Below are 16739 nucleotides of genomic sequence, written 5' to 3'. Positions count from 1 at the left end.
TTTTCAGTTTTAATTTCAGCTTTAATAGAGGCGGCCCATCTTGTGCGAGTAAAGGCCACATTTGATTCCGAGATACCTACAAAAATAAACCTGCCTCAGTTCACCATTCATCTACAGAGAGAACCAGCAACAAAAAGAAAACGTCCGATGAAACCTTTGGTTGGTCTCTCCTGCAGGTTTGTTTTTCTGCTGCTGTTTTAGGAAGGCACAGCTTGGGCCACAGATCAGGACATTTCAGGCCGAGCTCAAAAGCCAAAATTCAGCTAAATCTTTCAATAAATACTTCATCTGACTTTAATCTTGAGGAGACAGATTAGTGAATTTAAACTAGAGGAATTTTTATAAAACCTTTCATCCTCACTTTGATTGTAAAAATAATTTTGGATTTTGCAGCTCAGGACTGAAATTAAAACCCATGACCCTGAATTTTTCAGATGCTTACAAGGGACAGCATCATGTGAGATAAACCTGATGAATCACAGAGCATATACTGTGTTATCTCTAGTCCCCTGTGTGAACAACAAAAGAAAATATCGCTGGAAAATAAAATAAAAATCAGTAAATAGCAGAAGAGCTACACATGGATCTTTGGCATTTAAGTCTGAGGCCGTTCAATCTAGAGTCACAGATCACACAAAAGCTGAAGAGAGAGACCCTAAAAACTGATCAGAAATTTAACCCCGAGTAAATCAATCTCACAATCAGTCTCACCGCAAGGTCCATTTAGTGGCTGTAGTGGAGCTTCCAGTCTTGTTAAATCATCACATGGAAAGAGTTAGTTTTCTCCACCACTGATTCAAGGTCAAGAGTGAATGTTGAACTTCAGCTTTTACAGACAAAACAGATGACAAGTCATAAAAGTGATTAAAAAAATGGAAATCTGAAGATTTACAGTTCCATCTGCTGATGAAGAGCGTGTACTATGACTGAAAGCTCCAGGACAGCTACTAATGGTGGTAGTTTTCTACTGTTTATATGGTCAAGAATTATACATTTGAAAGAAATTAAAATTCGTTAAAGTGATTTAAAAAAATAAACATAGCAAGTAAATAAATATTATATCGAGTATAATTCCAACTGTCATTTTACACCAAATAATTTAAAATTTACATGACAATGACAATATGTAAATAATTTGGGATGCAAGAAAAGCTTAACCTTATCAAATATTTTTAAAGGGTTTAAAATTTTTCATTAAAATGCTTAATTTGTGTGTTCTCTGACTTCAACTACGATTGAACGGCCTTAAAGCCAGATCCTTGAATACATAACAGGTATCATACTGTATATCAACTCTTCATACTTCAACACTACTGGCCCAAAAGCTTCATAATAGATAAACTAATCAACAAGCCTAACTGACACCGTTTGAAAAATAGTGGTTTGTTTTCGCCGATCTCATAACTGAATGCTACTTTCCAAAATGGCGTCCAGCTGCAGTTTTATACACAATATCGCATGCTTTAATGCTGAGCAGCCCAGTAGTGTGTACAGTAAGCATGTACAAAGAGACAAACAGGAACACATGCGAACAGTCGAGAGTCAACCAAACATTTCACAGTCTACAGCTAACACAGAGCAAATCATACGGAAGCTCGTATGAGACATAAAAAATAAAATGAGCTTTAAAATAAGAACTTCTGTCACACTGTACTTCCATTTGTTAAAACAGAAAAAAACATAATTATAACAACATCTTTCAAATTAAGATGATAGTGTAAGTAGATGAGATAAAGTACAGAGTGTGATGGCGGTGGTTTTCGGATTAAGCAGGAGAAAAATAAAAATCAAAACCCGTCTTCCCTGAATCAAAGTTAAAGTGCCCAAAAAAAAAAAAGATAATTGATACAACTAGTCTGGTCTGATGTGTTTAAACAGCTAAAGTTGTTTATGAGATCCACTAAAAACAACAACATGGCTTTAAGATTCATTAACTGTTCCATGCAGACTTTTGTATCACCTTAAATTATAATATACAGAAACAAAAAGTGGCCAAAGTAATCTGAATTTTATCTTAAAATCTTTGAACTATCCAAAACCTAATTTCAAGTTTTCAACCACAAATGAAGTTAGAATTTTTATCTTGACATTTGGTTAGTTTGAGCAACTTTAATTGAATGACTTGAGGATTACTCTTTTATGTAAAATAATGGCGGAATGTTTTTAAATAGTTATTAATTCACTTGAATTTTCTGTCTGAATTTGTGAACCTTTAAAAAAATCAATATTTATAGTTTTTACAAATGAACAACTGTAGAGTTAAATAGTTCAATGCTATAAATTTAGTGGCATTTAAATTTCAAAATTAAGTATCCAGAAATACTCCACTTAGTTATTATACTACTTCCTTAAAGTTTGGGTACTTGTGAGAGATCCTACATTTTCCATAATGCAACTCAAAAATATGTCACAATCAGGTACTCAATTGCTTAAAAAAAAGAAGTTCAAATCTTTATGGCCTCTTTTTGCCTCCTCAGATTTAACCCAGTGTTTGATAGCAGAATAAACCAGGGTTAAAACCCCTTTAAATAAAACTCTTGACTATATATGTTTTTCCCTCCACTGGGAAGAGGCCTCTAATATATATTTTTTTGCTCCAGGCAACACCACAAAAATATCTTTGGTTATAACAAAAAAATTAAAAATAAAACCTATAAGATAATGAATACATGTTTGACACAGACATAAGAGAACAGTTGCAGAGTTTGTCCACTGGACGGCGGTATTGTACAACAGTCTTCTACAGAAATTCAACCACAGCACCGTCAGTCTTGACTTCATTCAGTACCTGCAGCTTAAACAGCAAAGCGTTTTACATCAGTTTTTAATAAAATCTGATTTGTAGTTTTTTGTTTGTCCAAATGATTGTCTTTGTTATTTATCCTTAAATACCAGAATACTTGCTGATTCTAAAAGAAAAAAAAGATTTTCCTACAAAACTAAATTGAAAACAAGCAATAAATGATGAATTACACATGCTAATGAAAACATTGCATATATATTTAAGGCAGCTATTTACTTGCATCATCAAAGGCTTTAACTTTTTAACTTATGTACCCTTTTTTGCACTTGCTGATGCATTTTCATTTGAAACGTTATTTCCTCTGCTCTACTGTCTACCTTCTTTTCCTCATTTTTCCTCTGTAATATTTTTCCCTTTCACCCACCAGAATAAAAGCTGAACCTGGGTTGACAGGGAGGGTCAAGGCTGCACATTTTAACTTGAGATAAGAGCACAAAAACACAGCCGCTGTAAATGAACCACAGCAGGACAATGCAGCCATTTTTCCTCCCCTGTCCTCTGCAGCTATCTGCACTTACAGGCCTCCTTTTCTCTCAGCAGTGGATTATGGGAGCTTTCATAAATGCAGAAAAAAATGAACATGCAGTTATTCAGGGTGACTTGTGGTTTGAGGAAAATACCGTCATTGTCCTCAAGGTTAAAGTCACGTTGCTTTTTACAACAGTCTTTCCCATGTATTGGCTCCTCTGGCCGCTTCTCAAACAAAACTTATCCTCTTCTGTTTTTTTCCTTCCTTCCTCTGTCTAATGTCTGTTTTCTACTTCCTCTAAGCCGCTCAGTCAACTTCCAGAAACCAGTCAATCATCACTCCATCCCTCCCCTCTGACCATAAAAGGGTCAGAGGTCAGGGGTCACGTCTATTCAAATCACGTCAAGTCTGTTCCAACTGGTGGATGTGAAAATGCAAACAAAGGATTTAAATCCCACCAGTTCATCATTATCATTCTCACCCTCATCTTCACTTTGCATAACAAACTAACAGATACTTTTTGTAGGCTACAACCAAAACTGAACTACTTCCTGTGCTCACACGCTTCTATCTGAGACTCCACCATTATTCTATTCTTTCTATTAAAACTTTCGACAGCTGAAGAGTTTTAAAGTCTGTTCTCAGTCACAAACTGAAATTTACCTCTGTTTATTTCTCTGTACCTTCATCTAAAACATTCAGTGTCTGGTCTCCTTCTATGGAGTCTTAAGTGTGCCAATAATAGTAATAATAAAGAAATTACTAATTGGTTAATTCTTCAATAGAATTAAGCATTACAAACAAAAAATTTAAATATATATCAAGATATTTTCTGAAGATATTTTTAAATGTAGCTTATATATTGTATACATGAAAGTAAATAAAATTTAAGAAATGTACCAAATTTTGGTGCCTATACACTTCAAAGATACTTTTTGTTGTTGGAGGATGGGATACGTATATCCTTTTAAAAAAGAATGATGAAAAGATTCTTCAGAAAAAAAATAATATAAAAGAATAATAACATATTTGCCAATTAATAAATTAATGGAATTGTTTTGTTATCCCACTGATCAATGTGTCTGCTCATTAAATTAAAATTGTAAATGTCACAGCAGGATACATTTTTTAAGATGGAATATAAAAAGGCAGTCACATTAGGAAATGGAATCACAAAACTTTTTAAAAATATAAATTGTATTAATTAGTTTATAATTTATCTGTTTTTAAGTATAGCTCAACAATATAATTGCTTAATTTATCATCTATCTGTAATACTAAAAGCAAAACAAATACAGTAAAAACATGATTTAAAAAACATAGTTCAGATTATAATTAAATAAGAAAAAAAAATCCTTTGGCACACTTGAGGCTCCATACCTACATGCAAGCTACTTATTCCTCTCTCACTTTGGAAATATATTTCTCGACTCTCAGGGTAATTCAAGGGAATCTAGTGAACCCTAAAGACTTATTTACTTCCAGCTTGGTCTCTACTTTTTAGGGTATACCTATATAGATGATAATGATGATAATATAGATGCAGATTCTGGGCCCGTTTGTGATTTTAAACGAATGAATTTTATGTCCAGTGGTATCTGATGCTCATGTTGTTTGTGTATTTACCTCTGGTAGAAGTCTGGATAAACTATTCTCTGTGTCTGTGTCAGCAATATTGTTGCTTCACCTCTGTAGAATAAAGTAAAATAAGACTTTTGTTTTTAAAAGAAAAAATAACAATAAAAAGCTTCACCCATATAAATTAAGAAAAAATATGTACAGACCTTTAAAACAGACAAATTAAATAAAACTCTAACTCAACATATGGCCTTGAGTCTTTCACAAAATCAAAGGGTAAAAACTGGGGGGAAACAAAGAGAAATCTGCATAAATTATGTGACAGCAGGACAGAGTGAGAGAAGAAGAAGGAGAGGGGATGGACGGAGAGAGGGAGAGAGGATGAATGAATATGGCACAGTTTGGTGAATCTTTGGTGTCCGCAGGCAGACGGAGCAGTTTGAAGTCTTGAACGTCCAAGTTTTTTCTGTTCATTCACTTGTCCTTCACTTCCTGTCTTTGTTTTTTCTGTCCTCTTGTCCTCTTTTATCATCCCTCTTTCTCTCGGTATCATCCCTCCATCCAGGCGCTGGATACTCTCTTCTCATCCTGTGTTCACATCTCTCTCTCTCTCTGTTGAAATTTACACCATTTTTTATCCTCTGACGAGGTAAAGAGAAAAGATATATTATGTCACCTCCTCCGTCCCTCTAGGGGGCAGTAGTCCTGTTTTGTGGAGGTTAAATCCTCTAAGAAGGCCCTTGGACCTCCATCAGCGCCTCCTGCAGTCTCTGGCGGTAGTTTTCATAGCGACGAATTACCGCCTCCTTCTGCTCCTCCTCCTCCTTATCAAGGATCCGCAGGAAGTTGCGCAGTTCGGGGATGGAGAAAGCGTCCCACTGAGGAGAAAAACAAGCAACAACATTTTATTTATTACTTATTATTCATATTTTTTTGTTTGATTCATTTCTTAAAACTTGGGGTTTCAATAGTTTTATCTTTTACTCTAACTGACTCTAACTGACGATTTCCCTCTTTTTATCTAAATTTTCTTATTATTTATTCTAGAGTTGGGTACTTTTATCTGTTCTCTGTAGTTGTAATGTTGTGATTGTATTAAATGTTGTGTTGTTGTTCATCTTCTCATTCTCCTCCTGCTTCTCTGCCCTCTTCTCCACCTCCTCCTCCTTCTTCCTTTCAATAGATGGCACTTATTGCAAACAGAGAGTATGGTTATGGAAGTGGATTTTATTATTATTATTATTATTACTATTATTATTATTGTCATAGGGTGAAGAGGAGGAGAAAGCAGAAGTGGGGAACAGGAGGAAGAGGAGGGGAACAAAGCGATAAAAGTAGGAAGAAGATTGATAAAGATGAAGGAGGAGAAGATTATACAGACAGGAAGGAGGAGAAGGACAAGAGAAGGAGGAGGATGAGGTGAACGGGATGAGGAGATGATGGGTGGAAAAGTAAAGTAAATATGGGTGGAAGAGAAGGAAGAGGAGTAAGTGGAGGAAAATAGGTAGAGGAAGGAGGAGGAGAAGAAGAAAGAGAGGAAGGATTAGAGAAAGGGAAGTTTAGAGAGAGGAGGAAAGAAGAAGGTAAAGAAGGAGAAGAAGAACTGTGGAGGACAAGTAGTGGATGAATAAATTTGCATTTCAAGGGACGAAGAGAAGGAGGTGGAGAGGTGTAGCGTTACCATAACTTCTCCGGTCTGTTGTTCTCTCAGGACGAAGCTGAGCGTGTCAGTGTCGGGTCCCGCCACCAGACGAAGAAACAACGGCTGCTCGCCATCCGCCAGCTTACACACATACACTGCAACACACACACAGAGGGGTTAGTCTGTGCAGTATGTGCCTCCATCAAACCACACACATGCAGTCAGCACTGCGGTCGCTGCAGTTTGTAGTGTGTAGTTTGTAGTGTGTGTGTGTGTGTGTGTGTGTGTGTGTGTATACATATAAACAGCCGTGGCAGAAGATGAAAGGATGGGTGCGGCACATTAACGACCAGTAATTTACAAAAACAGAGAGTGAACGAGAAAAAAAGAGACGTCCATGTTGTTGTTGGACTGAACTGGAATGTGAATAAAGTGTCACAGACCAACACTACTGGACTTTTAAGGCTCATTCTCATTCTGATATTGACCAATATTGTCTAATTACCATTTTTGGATGAGAAGTATTTAAATTTGTGATTCATGTCCTCATATTCCCCTGTTTCTCTTCACTATGCAACAATGCCCCAGAATAAGCTTAAAACCTTGACATAAATGATAAATTAAAGCAAAATATATCAAATTTGAATAATAATGATTTTCAAATGACCATAAAAATGCAGAGAAAAAAGGGGCTGGTAGGCAGATGAAATTCTGCCCCTTTAGAACTCTTTAATGAACATGTTACAGCCCAGAAGGTCACTGCACCTGACCAACAAATAGTCACAGCACATAAACACAACAGGTGAGTTTAAGAGACACATTGAAGAAATACAGGTTGTGTCTCTTGTACTTGGTTGTATTCTCTGTAGTTGCACTTTGCGTCTATTTTTGGTTGTGTTTTTCATTTTGCTGTGTTGTCAAACTGGTGAAGACGTTTTCTTAGTCTGCTTGTGTCCTGTCTATTTCCATGTATTTTCTTAAACTGCAGTGCGATGACCTCTTGGGGCCACTGTAGATTTAGATCTTCTCACCTAAAACTCAGAGAACAAATGAGGGAAATTAGCAAAATGTTTAAAACTATTCCTGTAAAAGATCAGACAAACAACCTCAACTGGAACTACTTTGTTTCATCCTGAAACTGAAGGTCTCAGACGTTTCTGCATTTCTACACCACAGCTCAACCAACTCTTTATATTTACTGATGAAGCAGCAGCTACAGGCCTCCACCATCCTCTCGTTTATGATGTCTCAAATGAAAACTTCTCCCCCAACTACTGTCTAAGACGCTTTATAAATGAGCTCATGTACATTTTAAGTCTAAAATACATCATGTGTCTAGACACTGTTGTTTTATTAGCAGCTGTCTCACTGTACATGAGTGAAAACCAGACCAGGAACTTATATGACAGCAGCATTTGAAGGTTAAAAACACCCAGAATCTCTATAAAAGTTTGGGGGCAAAGTTTCAAATGAGACATAAAAACAAAACACACAAATCCAATAAATATAAAAGCGACTTTAGGTCTTATTTTATAGTTTAAACTCTGTCTTTTCCTTACTTGGAGACGCTAATATTTGATACTCGATGACCTGCAGCAGCTGGTTGTCAGGAGTGTGTATATGTGTGTGTGTGTGTGTGTGTGTGTGTGTATTCCTGGTGAGCTGTTGATAGTGGGGAGAGCCCTGAGGAATCCAACAACCGTGCAACACAAGGGTGTGAGGCATCCAGAAATACACACACACACACACACACACACACACACACACACACACACACACACACACACACAGATACTCACAGATCATCGACGCCATGTCAGCGCCAAAAGTGTCCAACACCAAGCTCGGCATGAGTGGCATGAAACACATGAAGTCTCTCTCCAGCCTGGTCGCTTTCACACTGTCTAACACACACACACACACACACACATACAGAGCTGGTGGGCTCGGTCTTACCCTGCTCTTCCCTGTGGTAGCGTTTGTACAGGGCGTATTTGGCCGGGTTGTCAGCAACCGTGAACTTGTTCAACAGAGCGATGATCACCTGCACAAACACACAAGAACAAAAACACTCAAACATCAACAGTTAACATAACAATTAAATCCTGAATTTATTGAACAAGTAAAACAGGATCATTACTGTACAAATACTGTACATCCACCTTTTTATCTTTCATTTTCTGTTTCAAAAATAAATGCGGTGGATTGTATCGTCAAAAAGAGAAGGTGTATGTTAAAATCACCACTTTGTTTGTGGTCAGTTTAAACCATAGTTATATTAATGTCTGTGTTAATATGAAACGCAGCACAGTTTAATGTAGATTCAGCAACAATTTAAAACTGAGTCTTCGCTTTGCCAAAAACCCACTGAATTACCTCAGTTTGCTCCTTTCCACCAACACAAACTTGGGTGCTCGTTCTGACCTGGTGCTGTGCTGCAGGTAGCGTTGGTTTAACTTTTTACAAACCATCTAAGAACCAGTTTGTTTTTCCACCACATCTCTACTGTCCTAGCAACATAGCACCAAACCGTGACATCAAGGTGACACCCCCTGGCTTTTAAAAATGGAGGTCAAAGAGTTTTAGTTGGTCTTGTTGGTCATGATAATCCTGCCCCTAGCTCCTGACATAAGCTGCTCTTGGTTGTAGACAAAGGCAAAGTGTTGGTGCTGTTCTCAGTCAGTCGAAAAAGGGTTGGTGGTGCTTTGGTGGAAAAGGGGTTAACTGTTTAAAAGGTACTGTATGAGAATGACTGTATGAGATGACTTGCCCTCAGCTGTGGGGCCATGGGGCAGCTGACGGCAGTAACACTGATGTGCTGAATCAGTTCAGGTTAATAAATAAAGGTTCAGCATCAGCCTCACATTGACTTCAACCCACATGTCATCAGGTCTTAATCAAGTTATTCAGCGGGCGGTGAAGTGTGTTGATGTGTGTGTGTTAGCCACCTGTCTGACTGTGTTATTGGAGCTGATGTGGAGGGTGTTGGTGACTCCTCTGGGCAGATAAAAGGCCTCCTCTGCCACTGCTCCTCCTCTCTGACCCCCCCGTACCGTCACCGGCCTCCTCAGGTCCATCTGGACTTTGATGAAACCAGTGTACGCACCAGAGGAACTCTGAGAGAGAGAGAGAGAGAGAGAGAGAGAGAGAGAGAGAGAGAGAGAGAAAGAGAGAAAGAGAGAGAGAGAGAGAGAGAGAGAGAGAGAGAGAGAGAGAGAGACGTTTATAAATTACAAATTCTCCACTGGCTCATTTTTGTTATTGATCAATTAAACTGTATGTATTCTCCTTCCTTGTTATATATTACCTGTTTTTCCACCACTGGTTTTTATTCCATTGATTTTTAATGTACACATTATATTTGCACTTTAAATAGAGACAGAAAGATGACAAAAACATATACACCCAGACTTACTGAACAATTATTTTCTCAATCAGGCTGATTGATGAGCTGAGTGTTTATTTGCTGAACAAAAACTATGATGAAAAACAGCAATTAATGACCTTTTTCCATGGTGAAAACAACACTAAAAAAGACCTCCTAAAAGCTAAAACAGCTTTAATCAATCAATGGAAAGTTAAATTGCAGCAAGTTTGATAATCAAATAATCATTTTATTTTCTTGTTAAGCAGAAATGCAAAGACTTTGCTGCTTTTTCTGTTTTATTTGATTGTAAATAGAATACGTTTAGGTTTTGGACTCTTGATCAAACAAAACAAGATATCTAAAAAGATCAAATTAAGCTCTGGGAAACTGATTAAGACATTTCTCATTATTCTGAAACATTTTATAGATTAAAAGATATTGGAACATCAATCCATAATGAAAATAATTGTAGCCTTGCTGGAGATGGCTGAGAGAAATGTGATTAAAATTAGTGCTTGCATATAAAACATCATCATCATTGATCTACTAAATCAAGAAAACTGAGGTAAACCAGCTTTTGTTGTTTTTTCTTTAAATGACTCAGGTACACGTTCAACAGTATCACCTGATGTGTTTTTCTCTAGCTAACTGAATTAAAAGTTTCCAGAGCTACAGTTTGTGCTATGTGATCCCTCCATATGAGACCAGTTCACCCAATAAGCCCAGTGTGTCCTGCAGGGACAGATGGCCACAGACGGAGGAAGAGCATCTTAATCTCATTACTCCATATGGGGCCCGGAGGTCTGACTGTGTGTGCGAGTTTATGTTTGAGTGTGAAGGTCGTAAGTGGACAGAGAGGATCAGTATGAAGACACGTGATAAAAAAAAAAGAAACACAAGCTGAAAATAGACCAGATGACAAAGAGGAACTGGCGACACCGGAGATGAAGTGATAAAGAGACAAAGAAAGACGATGGAAATAGAAAGAAAGGTGTGGGTTAGTGTGAAAGATGTGAACAAGTTTTACATGGTGATGCTATCAGCTCAGACAAGTTGAGCAACAGCTTTCAGAAATATTCTCTAGAGCTGCAACAATCAGTTGATTCATCAGTTTCTGTTGGTCAGACAAAATAAATTAAATACATAGTTATGGCCTCTGAATAATTATTATTATTCATTTAACATTATATATACCAGGAGATGAATCGATAATGAAAATATTCATCCACACCCACATGGGGTGTGCCCAATAACACCATCACATGGGATTACAAAACACTGCTATTTTATAATTTACAAAAGAGTTTTAAAAAGTTGCAACCTTATAAGTACTACTTCTTTTCCAGGCTTTTTTTTTTTAAGTAACTGGCAAGCTGAATTCCTTGACTTTCCCCTTATGAAAAATACACAATATTGCCTGGCTGAAAGCAACACTCCAGCAAAATACCTTTAGTTACCTCTTATTCCTTTCAAAATGAAGAATTGTACCATCACATCTGACAGTGCTTCACCTAAAATACTTCATCTCTACTAGATTTACCAGAGTTATGGAGCTTCATGGTGCGACACACTGCCAAGGAAAACACTGTGGAGGGAGAACAATAGCAGGAATAACATCACATCACTCTGATGTGACTGCTGAGGAATGCTGGGAGCAGGGGGAAGGCTGCGTGGATGTTGAAACTGTAGCACACCTCAGATGTTCAAATTTAAAATCTGCGTGACTTGGCATGTTTGGACATCACAGGTGTTTTACTTATTACTTTACTTATATTTATATTGACATGTTTTTTCTTGTAGTAGTGATTGAACAGTTGGAAGTCTACATCTAAATTACATTTACAGATATTGATAACCAAGAAGTGAGATTAAAAGTTCATTCTTGATCTTGGAAAAAGCAGATGGACCAGGATTAAGAAACTGATTTTTTTTTTTTTTTTGGCCATATCGCCCAGACCTAACTTGGATATTAAGGTAATAACTAAATTAAATAAATTTGTCAGAAATGTGTGACTTCAAGTTCTTTTTTCTCAGAAAACTGTGACTTTAATCTCAGAGAATTTCTGTTTTCTTGCAAATATATGACTTTAATTTCAGTGATTAAGAGTTTTTCTCTTGATATTACCCCCTCCCTCCAGCTCAATACTGTTTTTTCATCATTTTATCTGTTTTTTAATTATTAGTTTTTACCTACAATGGCCATAATACATGGTCATATGAGCATGATGGCTACTTCAGCTAATTAAATCAAATGGCATTGTTAAATGTATAATTATAATATAGTAGGTTCGTGACGGGGTCAGCAGCAGCAGAACATCTCCACAGTCCAGTGTAGATAAAAGTGCATCTGTCATTGGTTTTAAAAGGAGAAACAAGCTCCAGGCCAAATAGATACAACTGACTGACTCAGCCAATGTGTGTGTGTGTGTGTGTGTGTGTGTGTGTGTGTGTGTTTTCCACTCACCAGTGTCATTTTCAGGTGGTCTTTGGTCAGCGAGTTGTACTGCTCGATCTTGTGCCTGATTTCCTCCCTGCTGAACTCCGTCCGCAACTCTCTCTCCTTCTCCACATCCTGACAAGAAAGAAATATGAATAGAGGGAAACGTGACATGATAAGTCACAAGTCGACCACATCATTACAACAATACAGTCTCTGTTTGGACAATAACAGCAGGAAGTGTGGACGAGTAGCTTTCATCATCAGCTTTTTCTCCTGTCTGATCACATACTTCTTTATGTGTCCACAATTAATAAATTCATCTAGTCCAAACTGTAACAGTCACTGAGATTGTTTTACTGCCAGGAACACAGACGGCTTAAGGCAGCACTGTGTCTGCTTTTGCTCTACATTCTCAATGCATTAGTGTGCTGAACCTCACATTATTAACTAGATTATTTTGTTAATAAAGATTTATCAGAATTTAACATCCACTGCATGCAAATTAAAAGTCCTGCAGAAATCATGATAAACCAATGAAAGACTGAACTTTAAAGTTAAAAGCAAATGAATTTCTGTAGTTATTTGAGATGATCAATGAAACTCTTGACATAAATCACACTTGCTATGTGTTAAACTTCAAAAAAAGGTATCTCAGTTGTACTAACAATTTGTTTTCAGAGGGTAGAAACCTGTTGACAAGTAATATACTGCAGATAAATAAGAATTAATTCAGAGTAAGATAACGCATTTAAAGGAGGTTGACTTGAATCTTTACTTTGTGGAAATCACAAGATGTGACGTTAAAAAGCAGAAGAGTAGAGGGTTGTTTGCTTTTTTATTTGTTGCATATATGTACTTAATGTCATTCCACAGAGCTATGGGGCACAATGGAGCGTTCATGTGACCCAGCTCACTTAGACAGTAATAGTGAGGGAGGAGAGAACATGTAGAGGTCACATCTGTGGCATAAGTGCTCTCAGATCTGGTGTTTTTACAAATCTTCTATCAAACTGCTGCAGCAAGACTTTACATACACGCACTCGGTCAAGTTTTGTTTCCTTCTTCCCCTAAAATTATCTCAGGCTCAGACTAAAAGTGTGAAAAGGCCGTCACTGCTGCAGGGTCAACACATCACAAGAACACACTTATAATCAGACCAGGGTCCCATGCTGAGCAACTGACTTCTAATTTTAGACAAAACATGAAAGCCTCCTGCAGGACACAACAATCCCAAACTCAACAAAGCAAGAAAAATAATATGTTTGCAAGGCTAGAGAAGTCATTTGTTTGGCTGACTGGAGGCCATGTGGTCGTTAAGACTGTGTGTAACTGATTTGAATGGCTTGTGATGTGTGCAGCATGAATGTGAGGAGTCAGTTGTCAGTGATGTTTATGTATAAATAGCTACAGAAGGAGGGGAAGGTCAGGTGTTAGATAAAGACAGGCACATGTGTACAGTACAGAGGCAAACATCTGCACGTGTGATGCAGCGACCAGAAATAAACACTTAAAGCACATGCAAACATCATGTGAGTTGATGAACCCAGTCCCAACTCTTCTGCTGAATTAATTCAAATTACATCATTTTAAGGTTTAATGGTCATTTCATGAAACAGGAAGTGATCTTAGATTAAAGGAAGTGCGGTGCAAGAAGCAAATATGTTGTAGTAAGGAAGGTAATAAGTAAAACACACAAATGCAAACACTGGAGATAAATACACTATTCAAAAAAGAAATGTATGACTGTTAAAAATACAAGAATCCTAAAGTGTACTATACAACTTCATATAATCATTTTATATTAACCAACAATTGGAAAGTAAAGAGAATGGCTGGCCAGACTGGGGCTAGCTGATTAGCATGCTAACTTCAGAAGAAAAGAAGGGATAGAAATAGAAACAAAACATTGGCATTGCGGGAGTAAAGGAGGCAAGTAAAGGAATGAAGTCTGATGATATCTGTACATGTACAGTATGTGAGTGGCAATGCAGTGTCTTTGGACTGAGTTTAATTCCCAGTGCTTACATGGGCATAGTGCAGCTTCCCTCTGCATCTATTAAAAACCACACATATGCGCGCGCGCACGCACGCACACACACACACACACACACACACACACACACACACACACACACACACAAACATAGTGCAGAATCCAGGGAGGCTTTGAAGGCACATACACCCTTATATGGAAAACACACACTGCTCAAGGGAAAGACAAGGTGCCAATACAGCATGTGCAAACACAAAGACACACACACACACACACTGCAGCTCTGAGGGTTTCTAACATCGTAATGTGTACTGGTTTATAGCTCTGAGAAAGAACAGGAATGCCAGTCTGGGTGTGAGCTGAGGTGAATTAGTGGCAACACGAATCTGAGAGACTTTCACTCTACCCTTGATGTCTTCTAACACATCTTTAGATTAGATTAAATGTAAATTTGATCTCTGTAGGGGAACTGGGGAGTCACACTAGAGGCCTACAGAGGGAGAATAAAGATAAAATATACAAGAGATTATGGAAATTGAAGAGGTTGGTACAAAACAGAAGCTACTGACACATTCATTAAAACACTGTTACTGAAACTGGTTTTCCCAACCTGATATCACTGTGACCTGTCTGTCCGAATCTGCCTGTCACTCTGACGGAGACAGACACTGACTCATCAGGATTAACAGACTACACACAAGGACAACAAATCTGATCATACACAAAGAAACACAAAGCCACGACAGCACAAATCTCACATTTACAGATTCCTTGATTCATCCCTAAATGCTCCTGTTAAACTGTGCTATCGTCACGTTAAATGTGACCTTTTCCCGCAACCAGTCTCAACTTTAAGCACCTGCCAGGTTAGATGAGTCAAAGCGTATTAGCAGGAAGTGACGAGTAAGGAGATTAACTGTCATCTCGCCATCCACAGATGGGAAATAAGACAAAATGATACGGGAACGGGAACGATAGACGCATAAAGGGAAAAAGAAGCAAAGAAATGATACTCTCGCAGGGGAATCCTTTCTCACGGGACTATAGAGTGTGTTTGCATGATCATTTGTATCAGTAGTTAAACCTGGTGACCTAATAGATTAAGTGACTGTCAAACTATATTAGCTGCTCTGACATCACTCTGTGACCTGGATTTTATTCATATCTATTTTTTTTAAAATGGTATTTAATGGAGATGGCAGCCTCCATTCAATCCATGTCTGCCTGCCATTTTCTTTCCTCCACATTGTACAAACTCATTGACCTTAACACCACAAGTATGGTGTTTTTTTTACAATTACAAAAAAAATTGATGACCGGATCTGTACCAAGATTTGATGGGTTCTTCTCTGCCCCATGTCTCATTGCTCCATCAAGTTTGTTGCAAATTGGTTCAGCACTTTTTGCACAATCCTGCTGACAAACAGTTTCAGCTCTAGCTGTGATTGACACATTCAGGGAAATGGACGTTACTCAGGATCAGTGAACTTTCATAAAGTCTTCTAGTTATGTGTGGCCCAGGGGATATAAAGTGTCTTCCCCACCAAGAGTCTTCCTTCTGTAATTACTTGCTGTAACATCACCATAAGCATTACTCATGTTGTCTTTACTTTGGACTTTATCATCACTATTTCTGGCATCATCTCCTGTACTACAACTTAAGGGCTTAGAGAAAATACAAAAATACAATTTCTTTTTGATTATACTGGAGCCTTTTGGGTGGTTTTGCAACCTCCTGACCCCCCCAGAGCTCCTCGGAGAGTTTCAACACATGTGTGATTGCCAGTGTTTTCATTATCTCTAATTCTTGGGGAAAAAATCCTAAAAAAATCACAAGGCTCCAATGTTTCCTCGAGACTTTTACTTTGTCAGGGTGGAGGAGCTTCTGAAACAATTTTTCAACCATCATGGGACACTATAACTCTCAACTGAAACCCATGATAATGAAAGTCTTTGTGGCGTGTTGAGTAAAAGTTTTCCACTCGAGACTTGAATGATTCCTCAGAAAAAGTTTTACAATTAAAAAAAAAAACATTTTAACTAGATGTGGCCAGAAAGTAGGCCCTGTTATATCAGAGCTGGGTGAAACAAACCCACAGCAACTTTTACTGGCACACTGTATCTTTCATGAGAGTGTGTATGAGTTTATCCTGTCGAGGCTGTTTGACGTCCAGGACAGAGAGAGTTAAGAGGAACTGGGAGAGTGAGAGCGACCAAATCCAAACAAACAGGAGAAGCGGAGCCCAGCGGAGCTGCAACACAATGAGGTCATGGTCCTATTTAAGAGCACAGCGAATCCTCCCACTGAAGCTGGAAGATCAACACTGGACAAGAATGAGATGGGAGGACAGGCAAAGACAAAAATACTAACTAGGTTTCAATGGAGTCCAGACAAATATTATCAATCATTCATCATTCATTAATTGTGCAATCACATTGCATCACAT

General features: G+C 37.9%; 1 protein-coding gene across 2 annotated transcripts in view; it reads right to left on the bottom strand.

Annotated features, from left to right (window-relative positions):
* The window catches only part of rassf3 (Ras association domain family member 3), a 65688-nt gene continuing 48949 nt past the window's right edge, over positions 1 to 16739 (bottom strand). For both annotated transcript variants that reach the window (XM_018694938.2, XM_018694939.2), the window contains 5 exons: positions 12324 to 12431; positions 9441 to 9608; positions 8449 to 8536; positions 6532 to 6647; positions 1 to 5728 (listed from right to left, as the gene is read on the bottom strand). In XM_018694938.2, the coding sequence (XP_018550454.1) occupies positions 5579 to 5728; positions 6532 to 6647; positions 8449 to 8536; positions 9441 to 9608; positions 12324 to 12431 (630 nt within the window). In that variant the 3' untranslated portion in view covers positions 1 to 5578. The remainder of the gene's footprint in view (positions 5729 to 6531; positions 6648 to 8448; positions 8537 to 9440; positions 9609 to 12323; positions 12432 to 16739) is intronic.

Source organism: Lates calcarifer, linkage group LG18, assembly GCF_001640805.2.
Source record: "Lates calcarifer isolate ASB-BC8 linkage group LG18, TLL_Latcal_v3, whole genome shotgun sequence".
Taxonomy (NCBI): Eukaryota; Metazoa; Chordata; class Actinopteri; family Centropomidae; genus Lates; species Lates calcarifer.
Note: the sequence above shows the minus strand (reverse complement) of the source record. Positions and strands in the feature narration are given on the sequence as shown.